The following is a 16,061-nucleotide window of genomic DNA, read 5'->3' as shown; positions in this document are numbered from 1 at the left end:
TATTGGGGGATCACTTTATAAGATATACAAATATCTAAATGTCTAATCACTATGTTGTATACATGAAACTAATATAATGTTATATGCCAGCTGTAATTGAAAAGTAAATTTAAAAGGAAAAGAAAAAAGAGAGAAGCAGTAAAACCCTGAGTTCAGTTACCTCAGGATTTGGAATTGGTCTGTGGCCTTTTTTTCACTGTTATTAGATAGTTGAGTTACAACCTTATGTGTTTGTTGGGGGCAAAGGGGAGTATTCCATGGGGATGGAGAAAGAAGGAAAAGTCAGGTCCACACAAGCCCACAACCCAGGCATATGGGCCAACCAGGAATTGAACCATGACCTCCTGGCCCATGGCTCGATGCTGAACCACTGAGCCACGCCGGCCGGTCAAGCCAACAATAAAAATTCGTAAGCCCAACAGGAAACTTCCTTCTTGAGTCAGAGGCTCCCCAAGAAGATGGAGCAATAAGATGCTCAGAGGCGAGGAAGTTGTCAGAGCTGAAGTTAGAGCAAGGAGGAGGATGAAAGAGAATACAAAGGCCTGGAGAAAGGGAGGAAAGGAGGGTGAGGGACAAATAAAAGCAGAGTAACGAGAAGGAAGAGAACATACACACCACCAGGGACCTGAGCAGCATGCATGCACCGGAGTAGAGATTACTTCATGGAATGGGGGTGACAGGGATTGCCCCCCAAGCTGCCCCTTGGACTTAGGCTGAAAGGACAAGGCTCCAGGAAGGGGAGGACCCCAGAGGAATGGTGCTTGGGAAGGAGCCTGGTCATTTGGAATGACCCAGAGAGAGCCCGGAAGGAGCTACTTATTACTATTACAGGATTAAGAACATACAGAGGTCATATATAATACCTTAATCAATAAAGAAAAAAATTTAAAAATATATATACAGAAGTATACTGTTTTCCAGTATATTTTGTATCTTTATTTTTTTTTTCACTGTTATTAGATAGTTAAATTACAACCATATGTGTTTGTTGGGGGCAAGGGGGGGAATTCTGAGGGGATGGAGAAAAAGGAAAAGTCAGGTCCACAGAGTGGCAGCAGAAAAAATCTTAAAGCAACAGTGGGGCTGAATAAAGGAGGATTAGAGGGTTAGTGTAGGGAGGAAGAAGGGAAGAAGCCAGCTAAGAGACTTTCTAGCCATACTTGCAAGATTCAACCACACACATTTCCTGACCCTGTATATGGGCCAGGAGCCCTCGTAGACATTGGTGATGTGAGCCCGGGCCTAGCAGATTGCTTGGGAATACCCCAAGGGTTCCCAGAGAGTCTCCTGGAAGAATTGTGGACTGACGGCACTAGAGGAGGTGAGGAGCCATTCTTGGCATATGGCAGCCTTTGTGGCCCAAAGAACGGGGGGACAAAGGGAGAGTAAAACTATTTGACAAAGCCACCGCGAGGCATGGCTCTGAGCCCCAGAGGTGTGCAGAACTTCTAGACGAGGATGGAGTCCACCCAGGATGTGACCCCGTGACCACCAGTGGTGCAGAATCCTCCACACCTGCCTGCCCGCCCCCCATCCCTTCCCTTTCAGATCACAGCCCCGTTGTAGGGGCTGCTGCTGACCTTCCACACACCTGCCTCCTTTGAGGACAGGAACACTGGCCTCCACAAGGACTTCCTGGCCCCCTATCAAGCCGTGGGTGAGTGTCTCCTAGGGAGTGTGGCCTCTGTGCCAATCATGGCCCCTGATATCTGCCTAAAGAAGCTGAAGTCGGGGCCTAATCCCAGCCCTGTGCCAACTTGACCCTGGTGGATGAGCAGCTTCCAGGGGTTGTGAGCAAAAGATTACCTAAGCGAGGGCCCCAGACTTGCTTGGGGGAGAAGCTCAAGTTCACAGATCACAAACTTCAAGTTCAACAATGGGTAGGCTGGTAACATAAATGAGTGGAAAGTCAGGGAGGGAAAGGTATGGCCGATTAAAGGCAACAGCCATAACTCACAAGGGACCACCCTACCATTTACTATTTTGTACAAATAGTCCAAGAGAGCCCAGAGTCAGTGCCCTCCCACCCCTGATCTCTGAAGCCCACATCGGTTTAGTCTCAACCTGTGGGTCGCGACCCCTTGGGGGGTCGAACGACCCTTTCACAGGGGTCGCCTAAGACCATCGGAAAACACATATATAATTACATATTGTTTCTGGGATTAATCACTATGCATTAATTATGTTCAATTTGTAACAACGAAATTGGGGGTCACCACGACATGAGGAACTGTATTAAGAGGTCGCGGCATTAGGAAGGTTGAGAACCACTGCCTTAAGTTGTGGTGGGGGAGCTATCCCCAAGTTAGACAGTAGGTGGCGCTCAACCCAGAGAATTAGAAAAAGGAACCAGAGAATTACTCAACCCATTTCCAGTAAATGCTCCCTCCTCCCCCTCAGGGCCCTCTCCAGCCCCACCTCTTGTTCCCTAACCTGGGCCAAGTCCTCTCTAAGGTCCCAGATGGCCCATTCCAGATGCCTGGTCTCAGAGGTGGAGAATTATCTCTGGGGAAGCCCCAACTCCATAAGCTGCGCACGCATGATGTGAGTGTGCCCTTGGAGAGGCCTGGAGGAGAGGAAAAGGATGGGGTGGGACCCAGGGGTGTATGTACACACACTCACACACACACACACACAGAGCCACTTAATGCAGAGGGGACTTAGAAATTGCCCGTAGCTTCTAGCAGCCTTTCCTGGGGGTGATCAAGCCCGATGCTCTGAGCCAGGAAACTAACATCTAACTGTCCCTCACTTGTACCACCATGTCTCCCTCAGTTCCCAGGGTGGGCTTGGGATCTGCTGAAGCAGAAAGTAGCCCCCAACTCTGTACGAGACTCTCCACGGAGATAGCAATGGTGGAAAACTCCTACTCAGGCTGAGTAGGAGGCTGGAGGCACTGGGGCAGAGAGGGGTGATAAGGGAGCAGGCAGAGGTGCCAGGCCTCAAGGGCTGAGGCCACAGCTGCTAATGACCAGTCCCTCAGTCCCTTGGCATAGCCTGCCCTCACTCCTCATGACTCCACAGGCCTCATCTTGCCCTCACCCCCTCGCAGGTGGTGGCTGCTTCTCTGGGGAGTCCTCCAGGCTTGCCCCACGCAGGGCTCTGTGCTCTTGGCCCAGCAGCGACCCCAGCAGCTGACCTCTCCAGGGTACCCAGAGCCATACCTCAAAGGCCAAGAGAGCACCACTGTCATCCAGGCCCCGGAGGGCTTTGCTGTGAAGCTTATCTTGCAGGACTTGGACCTGGAGCTGTCCCAGGACTGTGAGCCGGACTCTGTCACCGTGAGCTGGGGTCCTGGAGGGACTCTGGGGAGGGATCCTCCGGCCTGGAGCCCAGGGGGCAGTGGGAGGTGTCAGTGCCCTGAACCTCAGAGGATGGATGAAGAGTCCAAGTCAGGGGCACAGGCGGGCTTACCTGGGAGGCCGGGGTCTGCCCAGGTGTACAGCCTCCGCCAGCAGCCCTGTCCCTGGCTCTGCTACCATCTTGGCCCCAAAGGAACACACAAATGCTGCCAATCCCTAGAATAAAGAGCAAGGACTCACACGTCAGTCATTAAACACACCTGAATACTTGCTCTGTCAGGGCAGGCAGCTGGGCATGAATAATAACAAAAGATTTGGTGACTGGGTTTACCTTAGAGGAGCTATGGCAAAAGTTCTTAGGGTAAGGGCATTATCCGAATAAGGACACTTCAAAAACAGTACCTCATGTTATCTTTCGGTTTAAGTTTTATTTATATCAAAATAATACATGCACATAGTTGTTGTTTTTAATATATCTTATTGATTTTTTTACAGAGAGGAGGGAGAGAGATAGAGAGTTAGAAACATCGATGAGAGAGAAACATCGATCACCTGCCTCCTGCACACTCCCCACTGGGGATGTGCCCGCAACCAAGGTACATGCCCTTGACCAGAATCGAACCTGGGACCCTTCAGTCCGCAGGCTGACGCTCTATCCACTGAGCCAAACCAGTTAGGGCTGTTGTTGTTTTTTAATCAGAGTACTACAAGGCATATAATGAGAAACAGCTGTCTCCAGCCTACTCCCCCCCTCCATTGTCCTCTCCTGGGGCAATTAGTTACAAGTCATGTAGCTGTTTCATCTGGTAGTTATTTTCATCTGTATCACTAACATGCTCATTCTGGTTTTGTTTGCGTTTTGTAAAACACATTTGAAAGGGTAAAGTTGGTGATGCACGGGCAGGCTAAATAGCAATCTCAGGCAGTGAATAAGGAAATTTTAATTTATTTAAGGAAAAGGGGATAGGAGTTGGAGATATCCAAAAGGAAGGGCTACACAACACTGAGCCAAAGGGTATTGTATCCATGATGGCAGCAAAAATATCCTTAGGACAGTGAAGCAAGGAAGGCCATAGAAGAAGCCACAGGAAAGCCTGGCTGGGCTGCTTTGGCTCACTGAGAAGTCAGAGAAAAGGGGGTCCTGGAGACAGGATCGGGGGTTGGCCTGGGGCGAGCTGCTGCTGCCCATTGCTCCTCTGTTTACAAGTCTCCTGGGGTCCCTTTAAAAAGAAGGGGGAAGGGAACGGTGCCGGCGTGCTCCCCTGGGAGAGTGTGCGCACCGGGGTCCTTTGTCCTAAGCATATGTATCTCTCTCTTGCAGGTGGCAATCTTAGGGGAGGTCTCAGGGAAGAGTCTTTATAGAATATTCATCAGTTTTCTGGGTATGCTCTACTGACTGGTCAGTGCCAGGGCAGGGGGTCACTAGTCAACAAGGCTTGTCCTGAGGCAGCTACAGCGCCACTTGTCAGGTTTTGCTGCTTTTCTGGACCTGGAGCTGAAATACAACTGAGGCCTCGATGTTATCTTTAAGGAGGAAAAGGCCAGGGGGTCTAACCCACCTGACCATCGATCTTAAAGGCCAGGCGTCCAAACCGCATGAGCGGTGACATGCTGGGGAGGATAGGTTACCTGGGGGTGAGGTCCTTGTTCTCCCAGCTTTCCCCTTGCTGGGCATCCGGGGCTTTCTGCCCTGTGCGCTTCTGTGCCCGGCCTTGCTCTGCTCATGTCTGTCTAGCAATATTACCCATGAACTTTCAACTATAGATGATAGGACTAGCTCTAGCTCAGAACTTCACCGTCTACATTTCCCCTCCTCCATCCGCCCAGTTTACCAATACTCTCATTTTTTTATTAAATCTAGAGTTCTTATTTATATTATTATAACTTTAAAATATTCAGATCTGAGCCAGTGAAGTACAGTAATTATAGGTTTGTTTGTTTTCTCCAACTTTGGTTTCCAGGAGTCAATAATTACATGGAGTTCTTTGGAATTTTTTGTTGGTTTTTGTTCTAATCTTTGGTTTGCTTAGTTCTCTGTAACTGACCTCCCCAAACTCTTAGCCAGGAGAGTAAATCTCTTCTCAGCACATTCAAGTACAAATGTCAATCTCTGAGTCCTCTTTTTTTATTGGTGACACTCACCTACAGATCTCTTGATGGTTTCTTCCCTCAGTCTGAATTCTTTGTTCTCTAAGCCTTCACACTTTCTGGGAGTCCCTTCTCCCTCATGCTGGAGATTCCCTTTGCCTGTCCTGTGTTGGAACTGAATCCCATCACCATTTCTTTCCTGGTTTACTCCCTCTTTTTGTAGGAGCACTTTCTCCTCCAGAAAAGGTATGTGGGAGTACATTTCAGAGGCTCTTACATAACCCTAAATGTCTTTGTTCTGCCCTCACAGTGATGGATTGTTTAACCGGGTTGCATTCTAGGTTGGAAGTCATTTTCTCTCAGAAATGTGATGGTATTGTCTTCTAGCTCTCGTGTTAAGTCTGATAGCATTGAGTCCTGATCCTTAGTTTTTTTCTCTCTAGAGCTTTGGGAATATTTTCTTTATTACCAGTATTCTGAACTTTCATTATGTGCTTTTTACTGGTTGTACAGAGTTATCTGAATCTAGAGACTCTTTTAATCTAGTCCTTCAATTCTAGGAATGTTCTTGTATTGTTTCTTAAATTATTTACACATATCTACTCGCTTTATTTTTGATTTCTGGAACTCCTGTGATTTAGCTGCTGTATGTTCTGGACTGATTCTCTAGTTTTGCTATTCATTCTGTTGTGTTTTCCAATTCCTTGTCTTTTTGTTCCATTTTCTGGGTGATTTCCCCCTTTTAAATACCAACTGTAATGGTTTATTTTCTGTTGACATATTTTTATGTCTAAAGCCTCGTTCTTATTTTCTAAATGTGCCTTTTTATAGAATACTATTCCTGTTTACTAGACAATATTCTTTTCCCTATGATAGAATTATTTTTAAATGTTTCTTCTAGTCCCTGTATTATCCAAGTTCTTTTTTACTCTTCATCTGTTTTAGTCTCTGCTTTTCGTCTCTCCTACAATGTTTGATAATCCTTGGCTGTCCATTCATACTTAATAATGAAGTACTAGAATGATATTGGATGCTCTGTGTGATAGCTGAAATTTGTGAAACAAGCTTGGAAACAGGGTTATCAACAAGGTGACTTAGATGTCTTTGGGGGGGGGAGCGGGGGGGGGGTTCCCAGTGTCAGTATACAGAAGTACTCTCTTTGAGGATAGCCAGCCTCAGAGAGGAATTCTCTGGTCTCCCGATCAGAGCTGCCAGCCTTCTAGTAAACAAGCAGTAGCATCTCACTGTTTGCTATGTAGACTTTCACCTCATCCTTCTGTTTTCAATTCTGGCCTCACTCCCTCTATCAAGTGTCCCAGGGGACCCCAAGTCCAGGATCTCTGACTCACACTCAGGTCTCCTGCCAGGGTGAGCCCGAAAGTTATCTGGATGCATAGGGTGAGCAAAGGGATCCAGAATCCTGAGGTCTCCCTACAGAGGATCCTCTAAGCCTCTCTCTCATCCCCATCCTCACGGGTGCCTGGTTATCCTAATTTCTGCGATAAGAACCTGCTTGCTTTATGTTGGCTTCCACCTCTGCAGAGTCAGGCTGTCCCTTTTGCATCTCCATTCCACCTTTCAAGATGTTACTGGCATCACTCATCTGCTGCCATCTCTCACTGTTTGTCCTTGACCATGTACACCATTTTATCCCTTTGCTGTCATATTAATGGGGTTTGAGATAAATGCATGTTTAAAGCTTCAGATTTCACCAGAAGCCGACTATATTCAATTCAACCGATTCTATTGAGCACCTACCATGAGCCCTGTTCTTCTTAGTCATGGACAATTTTAAGCCCAGACTGACTCTTCCCTTGTCATTGAGGAAATCCAAGCTCAGGAATAGAATTATTTTCTCCTCTTTGCTGCCAGGGCAACACACACACACACACACACACACACACACACACACACACACCTTAAATGCAATATTCTCAACCAGACTATGGGCTCCTTGGTAGCAGAACCATGTCTTATTCATGTCTGTATCCCTGCACTTAGCATAGTGTCTTGCACATAGAGCATAATAACTCTCAAAGAAATAAATGAAAGAATAAATGAAATCCAAGCTTGTCGTACGTGTAGGACACACAGCACAATGAATTTTGAATGAGCAGGTATTTCGTATCATCTTCACCACTGCTCTTTAGGGACATACTGGAAAGCTGCCATAGGACATGCTGCCCTGACAGCAAGAGGCCACACAGACCATTTTACAGGACAGGAAACTAAGACCTGAGGTGGTTGAGCAACTGCCCATGTCACACAGTCCTAAGAGCAAAGTCTTAGGACTCACGGCCATGTGTTCATTCTGCTTTGCTAGTTAGACTCCTACGTGATTCTATTTAGCCAACAACCTGTGAGGAAGCTAAAAAGAAAGCTGAGGAGTTTGACAACCAAGTAGATCAGTAAAGGACAGTTTCAGAGAGCAAAAAGGCTTCTTCCCCCAAGAGATAATGAGTCTCTTAAATATGGGGCTTAAGTTTGTTGTTGTTCTGAGGAAAAGAACAGTATTGGAATGTGCCCAAGCAAGGCATTTGGGGTGACTGAGAAATTTTCTTCATGCCAACGTTTACTTGGTTAATGTGATCGCAGTGAGATAGTCTGGACGGCCTCTTAAAGGAATTTGAGACTTTGGAAGAATCAGCGAATGAAAAACTAGCAAGAATGCAGGATGTGGGTCAATATGAAATCAGGAATAAAATTTTAAAAATAAAATGAGCTGAGCAGTGAGCCATGTGCCCAGAATAGAGACTAAGCATGAAGCATCAGTCAAGGGAACTCCTTCCCAGGTATCCTGCGTTGGGATGGGGAACCCACAGAAAGGAATTTGAGCAGGGGCGAGGCAGTCAAAAGGGTTTGACACAGAGACACCCTGCTCAAAGAACATGTAAGTTAAACAGCAATCGCCAGAGTATCCACACTGTGCACACTTGTGCCCTTAGATTCCCACGCCTGGTGGGGCTTTATTTACAGTGCATGGGGTAAGAGGAGGGACACTCCAAAAGAAGGAGAACAGGAAAGACCAGGAACCCCAGCTAAGTGTTTGCAGAGGGTCTTATTGCGTCACAGCTGTTGGCCCACAGGAAGTTACTCAGAGAAGAGGAAGGTGATGGGGTTGGATGGAAGGGACTTATGTCTGCATCGTCGTTGATTCAAAGCCATGGTGCTGTAGGCACCATGTTGAGCAGCAGGGATTCAGTGGCCAGCAGATTCGATGTACTCCCTGCCTTCTTGGAACTTACAGTCCAGTGGACTATTGGGAGAACCCTAGGGTTTCCAAGGAACTTCTTTTTTATTGATTCATTTTTAATTATAATTGACATATGGTATTATGTTAGTTTCAGGAGTTCAATATATTGACTCAATATCAATATACCTCACAAAATGACCACCACAATAAGTCTAGTAACCATCTGTCTCCAAACATCGTTGTTATGATGTTATTGACTCTGTTCCCAAGGAGCTTCTTGGAAGAAGGTAAGTATGGTAGACTTTATGAGACAATTATAGCAGGCTAAAGAAATATGCAAGGTATCTAGTCATGTCTGGAAGAAACTGGGGGGTCAATAATGGAACAGGAAGCTACTTGAGCAAGGTTCCACAGAGAACAGCTTCTCAGCCCCAGAGGAGTGCAGACCTCCTAGATGGGGATGAAGCCTGGGCCCATGATGTGACCCGGTGACCCCTTGTGCTACAAATTCACCCCACACCTGCCTGCCCCCCTCTCCTTTCAGATCACAGCCAGTGCGATGGATCCAAGCCGGTTCTACGGCCAAGTGGGCTCTCCGCTGGGCAGCCCCCCAGGTCAGAGGGAGTTTGTGTCCTCGGGGAACAGTTTGCGGCTGACCTTCCCTGCACCAGCCTCCTCTGCGGACAGGACAGCGGGCCTCCACAAGGGCTTCCTGGTCCTCTACCAAGCCGTGAGTGAGTGTCCCTCGGGGGTGCACTCTCTGCCCATAGCCATGGCCCTGGTGCCTTGAAGCTACAAGCAGAAACTTGAGTGACTGTTGACACTGGGGGCTCAGGAACACCCAGGCCCACACCTTCCCTGCCCTCTCCAGGCTTCTGCTGATGAGCTGCCAGTTAAAGGGCAGCCATTGCTCAACAGTTGTTTCCATGACTATTTACTGGCCCAGAACTTGCAGATCATCTTGTTTTTTCAAGCCAAAGGTTACCAATTGTTTTTCAATTGGTAACTCAGAATTTTTTTTAAAGATAATATATGCTCACTATAAAAATATCCCAAAAATGTGGTAAAGAGTAAGTCTCTGATCTCTGGCCCTTAGTCCCTGGCTATCTTGTCCAGAAACAACTCTATTCTCCATTTCCTGGGTATTCTTCCAAAGACATGCTATGCCATTCAAATATAATTGTGTGAGTAGGTGTGTGTGTGTGTGTGTGTGTGCTGCATGCATACTATTCACAATGTTTTAAATTTGACATTTTTCACTGAGTGATATATCTTTTTTTTTTCAGTGATATATCTTTTTTTTTCTTTTTTTTTTAATTAAATCTTTATTGTTCAGATTATTACATTTGTTCCTTTTTTTTTTCCCCCCCCATAACTCCCCTCCTCCCAGTTCCCACCCCACCCTCCGCCCTCACTCCCCACCCACTGTCCTCATCCATAGGTGCACGATTTTTGTCCAGTCTCTTCCCACATCTCCCACACCCCTTTCCCCCCCAAGAATAGTCAGTCCATTCCCTTTCTATGTCCCTGATTCTATTATAATCAACAGTTCATTCTGTTCATCAGATTATTTATTCACTTGATTCTTAGATTCACTTGTTGATAGATGCATATTTGTTGTTCATAATTTGTATCTTTACCTTTTTCTTCCTCTTCCTCTTCTTAAAGGATACCTTTCAGCATTTCATATAATCCTGGTTTGGTGGTGATGAACTCCTTTAGCTTTTCCTTATCTGTGAAGCTCTTTATCTGACCTTCAATTCTGAATGATAGCTTTGCTGGATAAAGTAATCTTGGTTGTAGTTTCTTGGTATTCATCACTTTGAATATTTCTTGCCACTCCCTTCTGGCCTGCAAAGTTTCTGTTGAGAAATCAGCTGACAGTCGTATGGGTATTCCCTTGTAGGTAACTGAGTTACTTTCTCTTGCTGTTTTTAAGATTCTCTCTTTATCTTTTGCTCTTGGCATTTTAATTATGATGCGTCTTGGTGTGGTCCTCTTTGGATTCCTTTTGTTTGGGGTTCTCCGCGCTTCTTGGACCTGTAAGTCCATTTCTTTCACCAGGTGGGGGAAGTTTTCTGTCATTATTTCTTCAAATAGGTTTTCAATATCTTGCTCTCTCTCATCTTCTGGCACCCCTATAATTCTGATGTTGGTACGCTTGAAGCTGTCCCAGAGGCTCCTTACACTATCCTTGCATTTTTGGATTCTTTTTTCATTTTGCTTTTCCCGTTGGATGTTTTTTGCTTCCTCGCAATTCAAATCATTGACTTGATTCTTGCGCTCCTCTGGTCTGCTGTCGGGCGTCTGTTTAATATTCGTTATTTCAGACCGTGTGTGCTTAATTTCTAGTTGGTTCCCCAATATAAGATCGAGGGTCTTATTAGTTTTCGTGTAGATCTCATTAAGTCTATCGGCAGCTTCTAAACAGTTCTTGAGAGACCTTAAAAGTGTGGTTCTGAACTCTATTTCTTCCATTGACAATTTTGTCCTGTTTCTTTGTCTCCGCATTTTGTTATGCTTCTTTGGTGCACCCCCTAGTGGTCTTTGTTCGCAGTCTTATAGATAAATCTTGATTGTTGTAGCTAATTCCAGGGAGGGTTTGACCTCCAGGCCAAGTGGCTATGAGAATCAGCTGTGTCAGCAGTGAGAGAACTTCTGTCCTCTAGGGAGGTGCTAATCTAGCCTTTGCCTGAGGCTATCCGGTAAATGCCTCTGTGCAGGGCTTGGGCAGGGCGGGTCGCACAGGATCAACAGGGTGGGCCGGAGAGAGCAGTTATGGCGGCTCTCAGTCCTGTCCCCAGGGGCTCTGCCTCTCTGAGTCCCAGCACCCGCTGCAAGGCTCGGAGAGAAAGCTGCACTCGCTCTGACCGAAGCCAGACAGTCCGCTTCTCCCGTTTGAGCCTGGGTCCCTAAAGACTCGCCTGTATCTGGAGCTCAGAGTCTGCGACTCCCTCCTGATTGAAAACAACAACCGCGCCCTCCGCCGCCAGCCCGCTCCGCGCACTCCGCACCTCAGAATTTGACTTCAGCACTGCGCCTCCTCTGAGTGTCCGTATGCGTTTCTCTTCCCTCCTAGTTGTAGGACTTCCACTCAGCCAGCGTTCCTGTGGTTCTGGGCGGTGTCCGTTCTGTGTTTTAGTTTCACTTTTGAAGTAGTTGTTCAAAGCAGCAAACTCTGGCGTTAACCTATGCCGCCATCTTGGTTCTGTCGCGCCCTGCTTTTTCCCAGTGATATATCTTAAAGATCATTCCATATACATGTGGCTAGCGTTGCCTAATTATTTTTAATGGCCATATAATATTCCTTTGATTGATGTGTCATAATGTGTTTAATCAGTCTTCCATTGGTAAATATTTTGCTGCCACAGACAGTACTGTTATGGATATCTTACATATACATCTTGGAGCACACATATGAGGGTAAATTCTTAAAAATGGAAATGCTAGGTGAAAAAAATGCATTTTTAATTTTGGTATTGCTAAATTTCCCTCCTAAGAGGTTTTGGTACTTTACACTCTCACTAATTATGTCTGAAAATGCCCGCTTCCCCATATCCTAGTTACTTGTTTTTTAGCATTGACCATCTGATCAGTGAAAAATAGTTCAAATGTTTAAAAAGAAAACAAAAAACACTGTACAGGTCAAACTAAATATGGCCATGGGCCAGATCACTCTCTGGGGTGCCCGTTTGCAATTCTGTTCTAGGTCCTAATGACCACTTTTTCCCTATAGGTATGAACCATAGTCAGCCCATCAGCCAGGTTAGTGCAGGTTCTGAGGCCACACACACACCTGGAGACAACTCCTCCGAGATCCAGAACCACTGCCAGGAGCCCTATTATCAGACAGTGCCAGCAGGTGAGTCCCCACCTGCTGGGAAACCAGCTTCTATCTGCCTTACTCCAACCAAGGGGCCTGTGGCACCTACCTTTTTAGCCCCAACTCCCAATTCTGAGCCTCACCTCATTTCACTCCTCAGAGACACTCACCTGCAGAGCCCAGAGCCCTGGGAAAGAGACACTGGACAAGGAGGAGGCTCCTCGCTGTGTGCCTGGTGAGTAGTGACCTGCGAGTGCTGTGATTATGGCCACTTTCCAAGCAGGGGCCTGTGGATCAGGATACAGGGGGTTAGAGGAAAGCCTTCAAATAGAAAGAAGAAATAAAGGCAGAAAGGGAGGAAGAAGAGGGAAACCAAAAAGGTCCAGAAAAGAAGAGGCAAGGAGCTTGTCCCGTATTCTTCAAAGATCGAGAGATAACCAAGCCCAGTGTTTGAGCATCAACCTATGAACCAGGAGGTCACGGTTCGATTCCTGTCAGGGCACATGCCCAGGTTATGCCCAGGTTTCAGGCTCGATCCCCAGTGTTGGGGTGTGCAGGAGGCAGCCAATAAATGATTCTCCCTCATCATTTATGTTTCTCTCTCCCTCTCCCTTCCTTTCTGAAATCAATAAAAATATATTTTTTAAAAAAAGATAACTAAGAAAGCAAAAGCATGAAGGAAGTTAATCAGATGGAAAAGTGAAGGGGAAAGAGGGGCAGGGTTGTAATAAGAGGAAACCCTCTCTTGGTATGGTATGCTTTAGGAATACACAAACAGGCTCTCTGTCCCCAAAACATCTCCCTTCTTAGATCCCACAGAGCCAGAAAGTCCACCTTTTTTGTTTGGTTGGTTTTTTCCTGAAATAAAATTCACATAATATAAAATTCACCATTTTAAAGTGTACAACTTAGTAATTTTTAGTCTATTTACAATGCTGTGCAACCATTACCACCAATTCCAAAACATTCCCATCATCCCAAAAAGAAACCCAGTACCCTTCCAACTCTCCCCTTCCCCATCCTCTGGCAACCATTAATCTGTGTTCTGTCTCTATGGACTTGCCTACTCTGAACATTTCATAGCAATGGAATCATACAATATGTGACCTTTTGTGTGTGGCTTCTTTCATTTAGCACAATGTCTTCAAGATTCATCCACATTGTAGCTTGTATTCGTACTTCCTTCCTTTCATGAGTGAATAGAATTCCTCTGTGTGGATATACCACATCTTGTTTATCCATTCATTAGTTGATGGACATTGGGATTGTTTCCACTTTTGCCCTTTATAGACAATGCTGCCATGAGCATTCATGTACCAGTTTCTGTTTGAACATAGGTTTTCAGTTCTCTTGAGTATATACCTACGAGTGGAATTGCTGGGTCCTATCATAACTCTATATTTAACTTCTTGAGGAATTGCCGAACTGTTTTCCACAATGGATGCACCATTGTAAATTTCCATCAGCAGTATATGAGGATTTGAAACCCATGTTTTTAGTCAAACCATTGCCTTTCTAACCCACTTGAATAAATTTTTCAGATTTTACTCCTGATCCACAGAAAGCTCTAGGGGCAGCCTGAGGAAATGGCCATGGGCAGTGTGGCTCAGTTAGTTGAGCATCATCCCATGCACCAAAGGGTCACCAGTTGGATTCGGGCTCTTGTAGGCTCCATCCCCCCACATCCCCAGTGGGGGGCATGCAGAAGGCAGCCAATCAATGTTTCTCTCTCACATTAATGTTTCTCTCTCTTCTTCTGTCCCTTCATCTCTTCCTCTCCCTCCAAAATCAATAAAAACATTTTTTAATGAAGAAATTACACAAAAAACAGAGGCAAGAGGCACTGAAGGCAAACTCTGCTTGCTACATGAATTTGCTCAGGATGGTCCCACCAAGAGTGTAAAAAAGTAGCTTAAAATGGCTCAGGAGGCAGGAGGAAGAGCACTTCACAGGAGTAGGTCTTTAATCATTGTGGCTTGATGCATGCTGGTTTCTCACCCTTACCTCTCCTCTCTCCCAGTCTGTGGACAGCCAGTCACCCCCATCACCCAGAACCAGGAGGCCCAGGGTTCTTCCAAAGCTAAGCTGGGCAACTTCCCCTGGCAAGCCTTCACCAGTATCTATGGCCGTGGGGGCGGGGCCCTGCTGGGCGACAGATGGATCCTCACGGCCGCCCACACCATCTATCCCAAGGACAGCATCTTTCTCGGGAAGAAGAGGAATGTGGACGTCTTCCTGGGCCACACAGGCATAGATGAGATGATAAAACTGGGGAACCACCCTGTGCGCCGTGTGGTTGTGCACCCAGACTACCGTCAGAACGAGTCCTACAACTTCAACGGGGACATTGCCCTCCTGGAACTCCAGCACAGTGTCCCCTTGGGGCCCCACCTCCTCCCAGTCTGTCTGCCCGACAACGAGACCTTCTACCGCAGTGGCCTGATGGGCTATGTCAGTGGGTTTGGTGTGCAGATGGGCTGGCTAACTACCGAGTTGAAATACTCAAGGCTGCCTGTTGCCCCGAGGGAGGCCTGCGAGGCCTGGCTTCAAGAGAAACAGAGGACTGAGGTGTTCTCTGATAACATGTTCTGTGTCGGGGATAAGACACGGCAGCAGAGTGTCTGCCAGGGGGACAGTGGTAGCGTCTATGTAGTATGGGATGACCATGCCCGTCACTGGGTGGCCACGGGCATCGTATCCTGGGGCATTGGGTGTGGCAAAGGGTACGGCTTCTACACCAAAGTGCTCAATTATGTGGACTGGATCAAGGACGTGATGGGTGGGAAGGGCTGACCCTGGGAGCGCTGAGCAATGACACCAGCACTGTGGAGGCCCCAGAAGAAGAGGGTTGAAAGTGAAGACTGAGTCCTGTGGGTGGGGAGGGGGTGGGCAGGGAATCCCTATCCAAGACCCTGAGAGAGAACTCCTCCTCTGCTCAAGGCTGATCTCATGCCAGATAAGAAGGGTGTCCCCCAACCCCTCCTCACCCTCCACCTTCCTGTGAGTTTGCGTGAAGCCCAGGGAAGCCCTGTACATCTCAGTGAGTTTCACTTTGAACTTCACTTTCTGCTGACACAGCCACCCTCTCATCCCCCTGTTCAGTGATGTATGAGGGAAGTGGTCTTAATTTCATTGCATCTTTGAAACATTCCCAAATCTCTTTAATTGACCTTCAAATATCCAAACTGTCAGCTGCACCGCCTACCACAACTCCCAGATGCAATTACAGTGACAGTTCGGTTTTTGTTACATATTCTCTATACCAGGCACTTCACACATGCTACTTCATTGACTCCTCACACCAAGTTTGCAAAGGATGTGTTATGATCACATTTTATTTTCCTTTTTTAGATTTATAGATTTTAAGTTTATTTTTACTCCTTTACATTTTGTTGGAGCTTGTTTTTAGACAGTTTTTTATTACATTTATTGGGGTGACATTGGTTAATAAAATTATATTTTCAAGTGTACAATTCTATAATACATCATCTGCATATTGCATTGTGTATTCACCACCCAACGTCAAGTCTCCTTTCATCACCATATATTTGAGCCCCTATAACCTTTACTACCTCACCCCAACCCCTCTGGTAACCACTGTACTGTTGTCTGTGTCTATGAGTTTTTGTTTGTTCGTTTGTTCATTTATCACTTT

The 16,061-nt window shown here is 46.4% G+C and overlaps 1 protein-coding gene across 1 annotated transcript; it reads left to right on the top strand.

Annotated features, from left to right (window-relative positions):
* Positions 1–2,419: 2,419 nt before the first annotated feature.
* On the top strand, positions 2,420–15,879 carry C1RL (complement C1r subcomponent like). The gene is made up of 6 exons (XM_059682110.1): positions 2,420–2,544; positions 3,053–3,281; positions 9,128–9,317; positions 12,320–12,445; positions 12,567–12,641; positions 14,427–15,879. The coding sequence occupies exons 1-6, from the start codon at positions 2,462–2,464 to the stop codon at positions 15,197–15,199; spliced, it is 1,476 nt and encodes a 491-aa protein (XP_059538093.1). The 5' UTR covers positions 2,420–2,461; the 3' UTR covers positions 15,200–15,879.
* Positions 15,880–16,061: the final 182 nt, after the last annotated feature.

The sequence above is a fragment of the Myotis daubentonii genome, chromosome 2 (genome assembly GCF_963259705.1).
Source record: "Myotis daubentonii chromosome 2, mMyoDau2.1, whole genome shotgun sequence".
In the NCBI taxonomy this organism is placed as follows: domain Eukaryota; kingdom Metazoa; phylum Chordata; class Mammalia; order Chiroptera; family Vespertilionidae; genus Myotis; species Myotis daubentonii.
This window is presented reverse-complemented; position numbering and strand designations above follow the sequence as displayed.